The sequence below is a fragment of the Anoplopoma fimbria genome, chromosome 13 (assembly GCF_027596085.1).
Source record: "Anoplopoma fimbria isolate UVic2021 breed Golden Eagle Sablefish chromosome 13, Afim_UVic_2022, whole genome shotgun sequence".
Taxonomy (NCBI): domain Eukaryota; kingdom Metazoa; phylum Chordata; class Actinopteri; order Perciformes; family Anoplopomatidae; genus Anoplopoma; species Anoplopoma fimbria.
Genome location: NC_072461.1, coordinates 20826260 through 20842944, shown reverse-complemented (window position 1 = coordinate 20842944; position 16685 = coordinate 20826260). Strand labels below are relative to the sequence as shown.

The 16685-nt window shown below is 42.8% G+C and overlaps 1 protein-coding gene across 1 annotated transcript in view; it reads right to left on the bottom strand.

Annotated features, from left to right (window-relative positions):
- Positions 1-362: 362 nt before the first annotated feature.
- The window catches only part of cux2b (cut-like homeobox 2b), a 90331-nt gene continuing 74008 nt past the window's right edge, over positions 363-16685 (bottom strand). Inside the window, 14 exon segments of the mRNA XM_054611367.1 lie at positions 363-4243; positions 4414-4690; positions 4797-4985; positions 5082-5387; positions 5508-5673; positions 7962-8800; positions 8993-9094; positions 10373-11002; positions 11499-11598; positions 11840-11888; positions 11987-12045; positions 12169-12360; positions 13821-13925; positions 14649-14697. Of these exon segments, the coding sequence (XP_054467342.1) occupies positions 3439-4243; positions 4414-4690; positions 4797-4985; positions 5082-5387; positions 5508-5673; positions 7962-8800; positions 8993-9094; positions 10373-11002; positions 11499-11598; positions 11840-11888; positions 11987-12045; positions 12169-12360; positions 13821-13925; positions 14649-14697 (3868 nt within the window). The 3' untranslated portion in view covers positions 363-3438.

Below are 16685 nucleotides of genomic sequence, written 5' to 3'. Positions count from 1 at the left end.
TTTCTACATTGTAGATTAATATTGAAGACATCCAAACTATGAAGGAACACATATGGAATTATGTGGTAAACAAACAAATGCTCAACAAACCAGAATATGTTTTATATTTTAGATTCTTCAAAGTAGTTGAATGAGAAGGTGTGTGCAAACTTTTGACTGGTACTGTATCATGTTTTAGATTCATATATTATGTATTACAGTGGGAATGGTGAGGTTTTATAGTGTTTTTTTAAGGGTTTTACAACTTATGTGTTTGCATTAATTTAATTGCATGTATCTGTAATGTGGGTGGTCTTTCCTCACTATAAAGAAATAACAACACAACACAGCAGGATCTTAAACAATTATGTATTGAATGATGGCTTACATATGCAAATTCAATTCAAAGAGGCTCGGCATTCCTTTGTCCATTCTTTAACATTAACCAGCCTGACATGTCAGGGCATTAGACAGTTATTTAAGCCTGCAGGACACTTCTCTTTATTGACTCACAGCTGACTTTCAAATGAAACATTTCCTTTGTGACAAACCCTCAGTGTCAGAGTTGTAAATATTGTTTCTATATTAACAACTCTGAATACAATCATTCAAATTTTGCTAACCAATTGCCTCATTATTTAGTGACTAGTGTCAATTACAAAATAAAAACATCTAATGTGTAGGGCTTTTGTTACTGGGTAACAAAAAGCCTGGCACCCTTCTTAAATCCTACTTAACCACAAGGCATTACTCCTGTGAGGATAATGCATGAGGCATATGATATGGCACAAAATAATCTTGATTTAAATATTTACCTGGAAGGAAGTTATTGGGTTCTGATTTGACTGGATTCATTATGACTTTGTGAGAGCCAAATTTATCAGCTGCACCATGCATGGACTTCACTAATGTAAAAAGACTTTAAGTGCTGATTTAATGTCCCTGTGCAAGAACAACAACACAAAACACAGTCCTATCCCTTGTAATGAGACCAGAATGGATTCGCATGCAAAACAATGAGATGATCTTTACATGAAGAGATAATGCATTTAAATACATTTCTTTTTCAGTCATATGTCCATGTTACCATGAAAGACAATGAAATCTCCACATCAGAAATGTCACCGCTAATCATACAGTATATTATGCACACAAAAAAATGATGGTACGAAAACCAGAGAAAAATCTTCTGTGGCTCCAAGAGAAAACCAAAACAGTATTTTAGAGAGCAAAGTCTACTGATCTTAAAAAAAATGCAACCCATTAGCCTCATCCTGATAGTTCCAATCTGCACTGTACTTTGACACATCTGTGTAATGAATCACCAAACAGCAAGAGCTCTCCAACAAACCAACACTTGCTGTGAAAGTTGCATTTCCAGTATACACACAACTTCCATTGAACCATTTAATATTTAACGGAGTCATTCTCTACACCACATAATGTTTATCGTAGTCACCACCACTGATGAGCGCAACTGTTTCAGTAAAGCTTTAAAAAGCAAGACTACCCTGAGAGAAGGTCTAAAACGTGGGCAAGCTTGCCAGACCAGAACTGGCTTGAATGGGTTTGGTTTTATTAAATCTGTACACTCTATTTCAATATAATCAGCACATTTTGTTCCAAGAATGTAAGATATTTTTTTTTTTTTAGTAATTGTGTAATATATATCTCTACATAATACAATCCAAGTCCTCTGAACTATGTAGACATGTGCAAGTGTTTTACTACCAACTTCAACGATACAGTAAAGGCAAAGACTTGTGGACACTAAGTTAGGATAATGTTGATATTTGAAATTTTTCTCGAGTCCTCACATTTATCAAAATCTAAGTGCTGTAAGTAGTTCATACACGAGGTATTGAATATCTAGTTAACTGTTCTGAGTATAAAATAGAGGCAAAATACATAAAGAACATCTTGCAAGCATGACAAAGAAACTTCTACAGACACGATACACAAGTGGTCAAAGATAATATGAGGGGATACCTGTAACCTTTTGTGTCCTTGAATATAGTCTACTTACAGATTGGATGTTGTTCATGTTGATCAGAGGTCATACTGCATCATGCTCTCAGATAGATTTCGCCCACAGGGAGATCAATTCACAACGGGAAACCTTTCATATCAAACTGCAAAGCTAAACATCATCTCAGTGCGGTTGAGGTGTTTGATCAAGTACGTATTTTCTAACTACAATAAATGACCCATTTTGAGAAAGTGCACTCAATCAGGAGTTACCTGTGAGGAGGATCATAATACACACATATAACGGAATTATTAGCTCATTATCTCGTCAAAAAGCAGCATATTCTTTGTAAAAGACAGATTTTGCTCATTTAAAACTCGCCGCTTCTGCACGTCCGAGGCATGATACAGAGTACTTTCCCCTCCATTGATTCAAATAAGTGTGGGTCACGTTTATGTATAAGAATGAAACGCATGGTCATAGCATGATGTGCATCAACATAATCTGAGGTAAACCAGGTGTGTCTTGGCCTGTTACAGTCTGAGAACCAATGCCTTAGAGGGTCAGAGAGGTAAGTCTGAAATAAATCATGTAAACTGTGCTCATGTGTAGTGAATGTTTCACTTACTACCAAAAGCACAAGGGCCCTAAACTGTAAACCTCAAGGATTATACAAAGAAAAAAAGAAAATTAAACATCTAAAGTACTCTACTCGTTAGATTTAACGGTTCCTTTTTTCATATTTTTTTTTCAGTTGTTTTTCGCTCAAGTATAATCACAGGTGACTAACTACAGAGGGTAACAGGGTCAGGTGAGTACCATGCTACATCGGGTTTAGAGAAGGCTATTGCAGACAATTCTACAACATGTACAACCACATTTTATACGTGAGTTACAAATATTTCAAAACATATCACCAAGAAACTAAGTACATACAAGATGTTGAATATTTAGAGTCTTAAAGGACTATCCCTCAGTCAGTATTAGGATTTCATGTTACTTGACTTAAATTGTCCAGTCTTACAGACAAATTCTGAAAAATTGCTATTCAAAAAGTAGCAAATTTGGTCAATGTCTCTTTTCAAATAGTTATAGTGCTTTTAATGGCTTAAGACAGGGGTCTTTTTTTAATCTCACCCAGTGGCAATCAACAGAACTTCAGTGTACATTTTATGACACCATAGCTGCAAAAGTCTTCATGTCAAGTCCAATAGGTAAAAGAACAGCTAGTGCTGTCACATATATTTCAAAGTAGTATGCATTATCAAAAACAAAACAAAAACAACAAAAAAAAAAACAAATACACAGTTATAAATCTTTTTTTCAACTCTTCCAAGTTCTTGTAGGGAATTCAGCCATATGTTATGTTCTGCGTTCCCGTTTTCCTATGAGTTATCAGGCCTTCAGGAGCCAGGCTCCGTTCAGGCTTCTATTTGAGACTCTCCTATGTGCCGCGAGGGTCATCAGCACTACTTACAGTAAAAGGGGACTTAAAACTCCCATTCCAGTGTTTCCTCTCGATTGGCTGCTCTCTCTAGCCTGTGGATGATGTTATTGAGGTTGGCCATTTTCTCATTGCGTCTCTGAGAGCTTCTGTTGAGTTTGGGGCTCTGGAAGGGCGGGAGCTGGTTAGGGTCCAGGCTGTGATTGGTGCTCGTTGAGGGCGGATTGGGCAGCGAGGGCGATATGGGAGCAGAGGAGGAGGGGACGGGGGAGACTGACATCATGAGGCCGGGCGAGGATGCGGCAGAGGGGGAGTTGAGGGAGACCTCCAGGCTGCTGCGGCAGGGCTCCGACGAGGCCTTGAAGCTGACGGGGTCAACGGGGGACTTTCCGGAGTCTTCCCCCTCGTGCCTGGACTGGATGGTTCTCTGGGGGCCGTCTATGGAGACTGAGCCGGGGTAGAGCCCCTGAGCCTGGCTGCTCATCCCTTCTTCCTGCCTCAGGCTCTGGCCGGCCGAGTGAGGCTCGCGGCAGCCAGCGATGGAATCGTCGTGTTCGCTTTTCAGCTGCGGGAACTGTACCGCTGTGGAGAAACACTGGACTCTGGACTGTTTCACGGAGCCCTCCCTTCCCTCGTCTTCCCTGTCCATCGCCTCCTGTTTGACATGAGGCAGTGCGGTGTTGGCGCTAAGAGGAAAGCTGGAGTGGATGTGTCCTGAGAGCTGCTGCATCCTCCTCTCCTCTCCGTCAGAGTTGGGGCTCCGGGTCATGGAGGGGGAGTAGCTTTGGTGCTCCGCATCGGTGTCATTGTCTAGCAGACCCTCCATCAGCACCTCCCGTCGCATCCTGGACCTGCACACAAACACTGCTGTTAGACAAACAAACACTCAAGTGTCAGGATGTTTAAGTTTTAAATTTTACATTTCAGGTGTGTAGTTGCAGCTGAAGGTAAATGTAGAGTAGTGATGAAAACAAAAGAGGCAGCCATTAAAAGCAAACGTCAAAAAGGTAATTGGACTGGCCTGTAGTTGTGGAACCAGTTGATGACAGTGTTTGTTTTGAGTTTGAGCTGGGATGCCAGTATCTCGATGGTGTTTTGAGAGGGGTAGGGCTCCAGGAGGTAGGCCTTCCTCAGGGATTCTTTCTCCTCAGCTCCCAGTACCACCCGAGGCTTCTTCGCCTGGCTGTATGGGCACAGGTCCAGCGAGGACAAGGACGGACTCACACACTCAGAGCGAGTGCTGGGCGAGTCGCTGTCCGAGCCGGTGCTCAGCAGCCCGTACCGCCTTTTCAGATAGGCTGGAGGGAAGACAGTGAGATTAAGTGTAAGAGGGTTTACAAAACGCTCACATGTTCTCAAACTTTGCACTGAAAAATATTACAGTATACACTCTGGGTTCCCCACCTTTCTTCTCCATCTTCTTCATGGCCCTCAGCTTGTCCACGTTGTGAGGATCATTGAGCCACAGCTGCATGCGGACAAACGGCTCCCTGCCTTTCAGGCTGAGTTTGTGCCAAGGTTTGGGCCTGGAGAGCAGGTCAGACACCGAGCCTTGAGTCAGGCCCAGGATGGTCTCCCCAAAAAGACGCTGGCCTGCGGGAAACAAACACACACAGCAAATGTAGGACTGGTGTCTGAAGTCATGAGGAGTGTCGGCTTAAACCCCACAGTGTGTCAACGTCGACCCACCTAGGTTGTTGTCTGTTAGCACCTCCTTGACCTTCTTGGTGATGGCGTAGGTGTCTAGCTCCGAAGACATGGCCACTATCTCCTGGATACCCAGTGGGTTTGTGGGCTGATGCAGGGCCATGAGGCCGGGGGTGGATTTCCCTCCCTCTGGGTGGGGGGGCAAACCCAGGCCCAGGCTCTCAGGCTGCTGGTTCTCCTTGCTGCTCTCCAGGGAGAGGCTGACAGGCTCAACCAGAGGACTTGGGTGGCTCTCCGCCGGGCTAGGAGGCGGGGAGGGCGAGGAATGGGCCGTCACTGGGCTTTTGTCTGGAGAACGGAGGCATCACAAAAAACTGTAAGTCTTTAAATGTTTTATTTGTTGGTAGTAAAGCATCCTGAGTGTGATTCACACTCCATGCTAGTGTGTGTTTTTAACTGCAGTCTCACCCAGAGCGTGGCTGTGGTTTGGGGGCTGGCTGAGGCTCTGGCCTAACTGGTCCAGTAACCACAGCTGCATGCGGATGAAGGGCTCCCTGCCTTTCTGGGTCAGCTTGCTCCAGGGTTTGGGCCGAGACAGCATGTCGCTCACACTGCCCTGAGAAAGCCCCAGCACCTGTGCCATACAATAAGGGTTAATGTATCGTACTTACACATGCTACTTACAACACATATGTACATAGTGGTAGATTTTCCAAATAATTATCACACAAGAAAGAAATCTGTTTGCCTCAGTGATACACTTTCAGCAAACAACCACTAGAGGGAAGCAGCACATCATAAATGTTTAGGTTGAGTCTAATCAATGACTGTCGTTGTCCATGAGCTACAAAAAAAAAATCCTTGGAGAAGTAGAGTGCTGATAGTTAGAAAGGGCCACATTGTCTGTTTGTATGATCATGAGGTTTTTTAAGCTACTTTCTTCGCCTTTTTGATAAACGGATACAATCTCAACACACACCTGAATCTGCCAGAAAAATTGGTTTGAATAGAATTCACCTTCAACCTAAGTGTAATTCAGTTTAAGAATATAGCCCAAGCTGGAGAATCAAGACTTGAACCCTTAATATCATCAAAACCTGCAACATGAAACCCAAACGTGTTTATCTACTCCACAGAGGATGTGAGGAATAACAAAGGCGCGTAGGAAAACACCTGATGGGATTTTCTGGAAATGAAGCCATATTTTCTGGAGCTTAACTAAAAAAAACAAAAAATAAAATAATAAAAATGAAAGGCAGGTTTGTGAATTTCCTCTTTGGCTGCATATTTGTTTAAGTGGATGGTTCAGAAACGTTTGATAAAATGTCAAATTAATGTGAAATACATTAAAAAAAATAATGATTTCATTCATTTACGGAACAAACCTATCAAACATTGAAAACACCCATTGGAATAAGTATTTAGCTTTTGTGACTAAATCAACCACATTTCACTGATAAGTAGATTCAGATGATTAAACGCAGACAGACAGTTTAATACTTAGAATAAACCTTAGCGTCAGAGTCAACTAATTAACTCTAACAAGCACACTGTGCCACAAAGGAAATTCCATCAGAGATAAAAATTTGACAATCTGAAAAGAATTGCGAAGCCACCAAACCTTGTGCTTGTGTGACAAACACAAAAGTATTTTAACATTTGAGCACTTTATTCTTACATGTTCTTTTTTTAAGCTGCCGCATTGCCAATGTCAAATGTCTCTTATGAGATGGCTGTTTTTTTTGTGATTTTTTTTTTTAACAGTAAGTTACTGACTCTAGCACTGTGCCCAGGTCAAATTTCCCCTCTGGGACTATAAAGTTTACTCCATCTCTAACCACAGTGAGAGCTATTTACGTGAAGTATACAGTGTTGGGGTAAAAACTACCACAAGGACGCTCATCAAGGAAGTCACAAAAGATCTCAGTACATGCAGAAAAGCCCTAGGAGGCTTTTAGGATAATGACCCTAAAGACTCTGGAACTTTTCAGACAATGCAGGTTCTAGCGTACCTGGAATAACAAATAACAATCCAATAGGGCTGAGATATGCAGAGCTGTACCTGTAACAACTGTGGTATGATCATCATACCAACAGTCCAACATGATCTTATTGTTATTATTAAGGGAAGCATGAACTCTGCCCAGTTCTGAACTCTTATACCACGACACAATGATCCAAAATCGCAAAAACAGATCTAAAGATGCTGAAAAAAACAAAAAATTGTTGCAGTGTTCTTTGCTTTAAACATGTTTTTCTTTAAATTCTTTCACAGTGTGGAAGTGAAAACCTGACATCATATAACGTGTTGGGCTGCACTTATTGCTGCTGAAGTGGTGCAGCGTTTAATTACATTTAAAAAGGGGGCAATTACTTTTTCACATTGATGATCTGATTGTTGCATTATTTTGTTCTTCAGATGAATCATAAAATGTGTTTTGTGTTTAGTCAGAAGACCTTGATCAATAGTACATGCAGTCTGAAGATCTGAAAACATTCTGTGTGACAAATATGCAATACACGGAGAATACTTTTTCACGACTCTCTATCTGTGGCTTCACAAAAAACAAGCTCGTCTGTGGAGCTGCTCTTGTTTGAGAAACCTTGATCTTGGTGCGTATTGTGACTGACAAGGGGGAAAAGCATCTTAAGAGAAACTGACTTTATAATTTGAGTTATGTTCTTCTTTGAACCTTAAAAAAAAAGAAGAACAAGAGGAATTGATATTATCTTAGAGATAAATATCATTATTACCTTTAAAATGTTCAGTATACCAAATTGTTTATTGGATCTTATAACAACGTGATTGTTCTCATGACTTCCACATTTATCGTAGTGAGAACAGATTCTGCAGATCATTAGCAGGCTCTTTTATTGCCGCATGCATGAGGTATTTTTTAATGATTAAGAGCAACATCTGACCTTTTCACCAAAGATCCTCTGACAGATGCCGTTCTTCGCCAGCTTCTCCTTCACCTGTCTGGTCAGCTCCAGGGTGTCCACCTCTCGGTACATGTACATCTCGTACTGCTCTGGAGTCAGCGGTGGCACGGTGGGCTTCAGGGCACGGGGGATGTACGCTGGGTAGTAGGACAGCCTTCCTGGGCCGGGCCCGGGGGACTCTCCACTTACCGATGTGTCCGACTCCACCTTCACCTCCACCGGCCGGCCCAGCCCCAGCTCGTCCTCAGCAGCAGAGGCCTCCTCGCTGTTGGGGAGACACTCGCCGTTCTCCAGACGGGGCCACGGGCGGGGCAAGGCGGAGGGCCCGGAAGAGGAGGAAGACAAGGAGGGAGAGACCGAGTTGAATGGCAGAGAGCTACCTCCGCCACTGAGCACCATTGACCCTCGCTCATGGGACCAGTGCTGGTCGAAGTAGGTGCCCACTTCACCAATCTCCGACTTGACTTTGCGGATGATGTTCTGGACAAAGGCGGCGGGGGAGAGGACGCTGAGGGGCGTCTGGGGGCTGCTGATGGGGTTGGCCATGCAGACCGTGACGCAGCCTCCCTCTTCCTGTTTGATGGAGATGGGTAGAGGCAGGCCCCTGGAGCGCTCCGGGGGCCCCAGACGCTCTACCTGAGGTCCTGAGCTGGCAGTCGGGGCCCTCCCGCAGGCCTCCATCTCCATCAGGGCGTGCTGCTGGGCCTCCATCTCCCTCCTGGCCTGATCTAGGATGTTCTTTATGGTTTCGTCAGAGCTGCTGCCTGGCCCGTTACTGCTTCTGCCTGATGAGCTGTTCAGAGACGACTTGCCTTCACCTGAACAAGAAAAGGACCCACACTCACTGACACCGATGCATTCTCAACTCACATCTCCAATTTAGATGCAAAGAAAAAATTGTGATCCAAAATTCATCATAAAAACAGTAAACATCATAGTTGATGAAAAAAAAAGAAAATCAATCAATAGGGCTTTTAACTGTGACGTATGACTCCCAGCTCCATCCTCACCTCCCCTCTGGGACTGGATCTCCTTCTTGGCCTGCTCCAGGATATTCCTGATGGCGTCGTCTGACCCAGTTTCTGGAGTTCGGATGCGCGGAGTGATGCTCCCTGCCACAGAGGGTAACAGAAAGAGATAGAGGAGAGAGGAGGGGGATGAGTGGGATGGTTGATCAGAGAGCAGTTCCAAGGCTTTGCTTTTGACTGGTAGATCAATGGCTGCCTTTGAGCGCGTGCTGTCTGAGGTTGCAGTATACGGGAAGCTCAACTTTCAAAAGCCGTGAATCTAGGGAGAAAACAAAGTTTAAAAGTAACACTACAAACATGGCAGAGGAAGCCGCGATGAAGTCAAGGATGAGGTCCAAGTAGATTAAAAGGGTTTAAACGTACACAGGTCCAGAGGCTGAGCCACCAAAACAAGATGGCATCATTACATCTGCTCTAAAAACTTATTGGTACATCGTAGCTTACATACATTAGCGAATCCCTTGAAAACTTGAAAACAACTTTTTTTTAGCAACCTAGTTCTTATTCTGGTAGTTTGGGCACCTATGGAGACATCTGTTTCACCTGTGTTATCTAAATTATTCATTTTCAAGACGGAACAAGGGTGAGGGTAAACATTAATCTAACTCTTGATTTTAACCTACTCCACTTAAAGTATAAAGCATTAATCTACATTTTTCTTATTGTCATCAAATACTAATAAACGACCAAAGCCTAGTACATACTTTTTCTCAAGATGTACATTTTCTTTCTTTTTTTTTTTTAAAAGGGGGTCACAAATATATACTTTAATTAAGTTATCTACCAACAGCTGGGCACTATAGATTTTATTAACCGTTGCTCAAACAAGAGTAAATATTGTATTTGTTCGGGACTATATTCAGCGGCGGATGAATGCATATTTGATGTTCTAGTGAGTATTTCCAGCAGCAGGACGTTGTATGAGGGATTGACTCAAAATAAACTACACAGCCCATCTTCATGACAATGAAGGAACCTGTCATCCAGTGCAACAGTGAAGCTCGTTTATGTGTTTTTGGACAACAATGAAGCTAAGAGGAAGGAGATATATCAGCTTTTGGCCACACACACAATACTTCTTAGTCAGATAAATTCATTGTTGGTTTTGGTCCATTCATAGATTTGTTGGGAATATAATAAATATATAGAATATCACCAGACTCATCCTTTGTAAACGCATGTAGTGGGTGAATAGAAAGGATATCTCATTCACACTTCCAAAACAATGGTCTTAGGAAACATGGTTAAAGAGGTGACTTGTTTAAAATCCATCATTATTGCTCAGGCTGCAAATACAAATAGAGCCTTTTCATTCTCACCTGAACCTTCATACATTTTCTGTCACTTTCTTTTCCCACTCACCTCTCTGTCGGACCTGGATGGTCCTAAGTGCTAGGATGTTCTGTTCATCAGAGAGGAACTGCTTCATCTTAATGAAAGGTTCTTTGCCTTTCACAGTCAGCTTCCTCCAGGGTTTGGGTCTTGCCAGGATCTCACTGACCGAGCCCTGGGAGAGGCCCAGCACGTAGTGGCCGAACACACGCTGGCCAATGTTATGCTTCAGCAGCTGCTCCTTCACCTGGTAGGCGATCTCCGCCGTGTCCACTTGGTCGTCGTCTCCCGCAGTCGAGCTGCCGCTTTCTGACTGGTCGCTTGGCAGGCCGGCGTCCACGCTGCCCGACCCCACGGACCCTTGGGTGGCTGACATTAGAGCGACTTTGGCTGCATAGAGGGTGCTGGGAAAAGCCACGAGGCCCTCCTTTTTAAAGTGTGGGGAGAGGAGCTGCCTGTGAAGGATGTGGTCTCCTGACAGTCTGTCCCCGGAGCAGGGCGACACGGAAAAGGGACGGGGTAGATCTTGGCTGGAGGAGGAGCCGTCCAGGGTGGGGGGGCCGGGGCTGGGGGATGCACGGCCGTCCGCATTTGAGGAGGACGAGTGGGAGCCGGGCGGCCTGCCAGTCTCCCTACCTGCATCCTCAGAATGGTCGTCATCTGGTGACAGAAAACACATGCTCGATGACTGAGGCCAAATATAACACATGGTGGTTAGTACGAGTGTAAACAAACCTAGTAATTATTATCTAGCTAATAGCAGATATTTTATTAATTAAGGAGATTTTAGGGGAGAGAGAGGCATGACATGCAACATACGTCCCATTACTGGAATCTGACCCTGGACATTGCTGTTATATGGCATACGCTGTAACCACTCGGCTACTGAGGCGCACCAAGATATTTAAATTAATTCACTCACTCTCTTTCTAGCCTTGCAAACTCAAACTAGTACATCATGCAGGCTCAGTTTATGCAAAAAGATTCAAACAATGACTCCAGAATAGACTGAGACTGACAAATGAGTACCAAGCAATCTTTGAGTTAAGGGGAGTTTTCAGAAACTTGCTGCTTCTCATTAAGAATTGTTTGGTTATCTATTTAAAATAGATTTTATATACAAAACAAAATCAAACGTGAGAGATATTTATTTTACCAATGCTGTGCAATATTCGGGCCTTATCCACCAGGTATTTGTGAGATGGAAGAAAGGCCTCTTTATCCAGCAAAATAGCCTCTGCAGCCTTGGCAGAATTCTGTACACACATACAAAAAAACACACACAAGAACAAAAGCTGTTAATTTTCGATTAATCAATTACAGCAGCTCTAGATATCCTTATAATGAATGATGATCGGTGAGGCATTCAATTCCACTGCTGACACCAAGAGAACATTAAGAAGAAGACAAAGGTCTAAGAGGAAGACTGTAGTCTGGTTAAAACTGAGATGGTGCAGGATCATAAAAATATATATATATATATAAATATAAACATACCTGGGATGAGCTGCCGTTTGCTGAAGCCATTTTCATGACCTTTAGGATACTGCAGACAGAAAAATGTGCAGAGAAAGTCATTTTTTGTAACTTAATGTCAAATTATTGTTAATGACTTCCACATTCAGCCTACACTAACATGATTACCTGAGCTCAGTTTTAATCTCTTCATAGTCCATCTGGGATTGCAGTTTAGCTTCTAATCTCTGGAATGGAAAAACAGAAGCAGCATGTTTTATTTCATGTTAATGAGAGTCTCATTAGTTATCAGAGGACTGAGGAGGTGTTCGCCGCGTTCTGTCACCTCTCACATGTTTGCAGTCACTCACCTCGATAGCTTCCGCTTTATAGGCCAGCTGGCGCTCCAGCTCTAGGATCTGATTGGCCGAGGTCTCTTGAACTTCCTGTAGCGTGTACTGCAGCCGCTGAATGTTCTCAAGAAGTCGGAGGATTTCGCGATCTTTAGCCAGCAAGGCAGCCTCCAGCTGGGAGGGCAACACCTCGCACTTCTCGCTCTTCTCCTGACAGGGTGAGAAGAAGACAAAGCAAAAGAAGTGATAAATGGAGTATGGAGGGGAGAAAAGGTGAGAGGCCAGCCAGTGAAATGTTGATATAATTCAGGCAGTTGGAAAGTGAGAGAATTTTACTTCAAGAAACCATTGATACTGCATTTAAATGTTTCTGAGAAGAAGGTGGTAGATGCAACATGTTAACACCACTGATTTTTTAGTCTGATAATTTGTACACAACAAATCTGTCTTGTCCTAAAACTAACATAAGTTAACCAATCTTGTTCAGTTTGTTAACAATTATAATGGCTAGGTTCAGGACGTTATTCAAAATTTTGACAGTTTGTTTGTTTATACATTTCTCTCTTGTGTTTTATTTGTCCTGTAATGGGCAATGGGTGTTGCTGTTATTTACTTTTGCACATGAATATATGTCTATGCAGTTCCTGGAGGGGTCATTGTGGAAAATAATTGTATAATATGTATTTTGAATATGCACCACCTACAGCAACTCAAACATCCCCATAGTGGACATAGTGTTGACTGAGAAAGTAAACTACAAACTGACAGAAACAATGATGCATAGTATCCTAAAAGCTGCCAAAAAAATAATCGACTTGAATAGCCGACTTGTGGTTGTATGCCTCCCATATCCATGTCCATCTAAAATGTCATACATAATTTTATCCTGTTAGACACTCTGACACTGAAATTGTCAAAATTGGCATTTCAATTTACTAGTCATGGCCAAAAGAATGTGTTGTGTGAGTTCAATCAGGTTATCCTTGACTCCAAGTTGATGCTTGTTCCAATATAAAGACATTCCGTCCAGGCTTTCATGAGATATCGCGTTCAGGAGAAAGGCAATAGGACGGACAACCAGAAAAGAAATATCTCTTGCCACAAATGTTGCTGGCACTGAGGCATGAAATCAGGCATCCTAGCAGTTGAATAGGTATTCAGACCCTTTACTTATGTAAAAGTAACATTATCACAACTCCATTATGTGCAAAGTTATGAAGCATTATTATCCAAATGTCCTTAAAGTCTCCAAAGTAAAAGTACTCATAATGCAGGAAAATGGCCCCTGTTTGTATTATATTATGACAAATTAAATAATTATACAACATATATTGTATTATCATCAGTGATGCATTAACATGTAAGCAGAATTTTAATGCTGGAGCTGGTCGTCTTATTGTAGGACTGATAATATGTTTTGTTTGTAAAATATGTAGTAAGTAACAAGAAACTACAGATGTCAGATAAATATACTGGTGTAAAAGTACAATCATTTCTCTGAAATGTAGAGAAGTAGAAGTACAAAGTAGCATAAGATGGAAGTTATCAAGTAAAGTACAAGAGTCTTTACTAAGGTAAAGTACTTGAGTAGATTCATTTAGTTACACTCCACCACAAATTAGATGTGCTCAAAAATCTAATAATCACAGATCAAGTCACATGACTCTTACCCGGCTGGTGCCCTCTGCTGGATGGCAGCTCCCTGTGGTGGCTCTCTGGCCACTGGCTATCTGCTCCTTTAGCCTCTCCACTTCCCTCTGGGCCTTCTCCGCTCTCTGTGCACAGACATGGCATCACAGCGTTACCGTTTTCCGTACACCGGCCGCATCAATTGGCTAATGAGATGATCAAGGTGAGAGCATATGCATAAATCAAAGGAGGCGCCCTTGCTCTGAGATTTTAGGAGCCGAGTGAAAACCCGAGTAAGGGCCCCGTGCAGACGAGTGCAGCCGCTCGGTTTATTCTGCTGAGGGGGTTGTTTAGTCAGCCCACTTTATTCCCCAAACTGTTTACCTGCTCTGTCACACCCGGCCTGCTAATTAATGATTCATTTTGAGAACATTTATCTAGGAGCTGCTGGCAGAGAGCAGCAGAGGGGGAAAAAGAGCACGAGAGGGAAAAGCAGAGGGGAGAAGAAAGGGGGCAGAAGAAAAAGAGGTATCACCAGGATGGGAAGCAATCAAGGCGCTGAGATAACTAAGAACCCCGACGTTCGGCGCTCCGGCATCAATCGCGCTCGGCAGTCTGCTGTTTCTCTGCTGAGTGGAGCCGTGCTGCCATAGCGCCCACCGACGGGGGCTCAGGTTTACACCCGCTAATCACACACTCAGGGGAGGGGAGGTGGAGGTGGGAGGAAGGAGGGAGGAGGGAGGAGGGAGGAAGGAGGGGGGGACGCAGGACGGAGGGTGTCTAATTAAAGCCAAGGCTTGATTACAGGAGTGATTACCTTAACGAAGGAGCATCTCAATCAGAGGAGTGCAGAGGAAGACTTTACTCACCTGGTTTGCTTTCTCAAGATTGGCCATGATGGCGTCGACCTCCTCCGCCCTGGAACAAACACACCCGGTCAGATATCCACAGGATGACAGAGCCATGTTCACAGCTATTATATTTTCACAAGTTTTATTAATGAAGGACATTTTTTCCTTGTTAAACAGGTCCTCTTACACCACTCTTAGCCATAATCTCAGACTCATACTAATGTTAAACACAGAGGTGTTTCTAATATTTTACCCACCACATTTATATCAATGAAGGTACATTAAATATTAGAGAAACCTCACAGTACAACACTGTACACTTACACAGCACCACAAACTACAGCCTCCAAAGTGACCATACAGTTGAATCACACATCTCTTATTTTAAACAAAAACTAAAATGTTTAGTGTAGGACTGTTGTGTGAGACTGCATTAGTTTTAGGTGTACCTAATAAAGTGGCCCTTTTGTTGACATTTCAGTACCATACAGCAGAACTGCAGCCAGGACTTAGGAAATATTGAGGTCATAAGTCAAAATTCCTGCAGTGTTATCACACCTCCATAGGAAACATTTTACCAGCCTCCCAAAAAAGTGCATGTTTTCAGTTTATTATTATTTATCAGTTCATTTAACTGTTCAATTATACTTTCTTTAAATTGTATCAGCCTACAGGATTTCAACGCTTTGTACAAAATACCAGGAATACTGGTATTTTACTCTGGTAAAGAAATATAAAATACAAAAACAATCACAGTAACATATATAATCCAAAAAGTGCCATTTGTGTGTAATGGTTGATTATGAAGTCCTCTACAGGTCATAAGAAATCACAGATACTTAGAAAGTGGCACGGATTAAATGACCCCCGTGTCCACAGTCGTAACTATGTCTTGATAGATGTACAGTACGTATGATTCAGATCCTCAGAACTCTTACATCCTACAATCAGGCTAGTCTAATTTAAACAGAATCTCAGCAGGATTATTCATGAGGTTTGTTTGAAGTTCAACAGTTTCATTTTACACACGTGGGACCTGCTTTTCAAAAGGTAGATAGGGATGAATTAACGAGGATGCTGTGATTGATTTAAATATGCACATAGGTTTTTTCTCAAGTTTCGGGACACAGTAGTTTCCTTTTCACCAAAAAGAAAAATGTGTTCAAAGAACATATCTGACTTTTTTAATCCACTTTAAAGAAACTACTTTCAGCCAAAAACCATTCTCTTTCATGTTTGTGCTTAACTGCTCTTATTGTCTCCCATCAGGCTGCATTATTACCTGTGTAATAGTGATGAAATGGAATTATTATGTCTAAAAAGATAATACTATTTCTACAGTGACATCAGTTGGATGGTGAGACTTTCTCAAACCCAACATACTCCTAGCATTAATGATTATCACTGTTATGAGGTGCAGCCCTGGTTTCAGAGGGTCTTGGCGATGCCCCGGTCCCGTCAATAAGGCCAGGATAGATGGCGCCCTGCTGACAGCAAACACTAACAGGTGTCAGCTCCACGTTTAATGAACTTGTGCAGTACGGAAAATGTTTTGTATTGATTACCTGCTCAGCTACTCAAGCCCGAGCAGACAAATTGTCTTTCTTATCAACATTGAGGAAACAGTCAGTGAGAGTAATAGAGGACGGCCCGACGTTCGGAGGATCAGGGTTCAGGGAGGGAAAACTGCAGCTGGGGCTCCGGGGTCGGACCCAGAGGAATGTGACCAGGACGCACACACACACACACACACACACACACACACACACACACACACACACACACACACACACACACACACACACACACACACACACACACACACACACACACACACACACACATCTACTGTGTGACAAACAGCATAACAGAGATGGTCTTTTAAACTGCAGCGTCCCACCAAAAGGTAAACCCAAACTGAAAATGTGTCCAATCCAACAAAATGGATGGCAGTGGGTCTAGAAACATCAGTTCAATTGCACCATGGATTAAGCCTAGGAGAAAATCCATTAGCAGCGGCTGACTGTGCTCTGGAGCACAACCCAAACAAAGGAG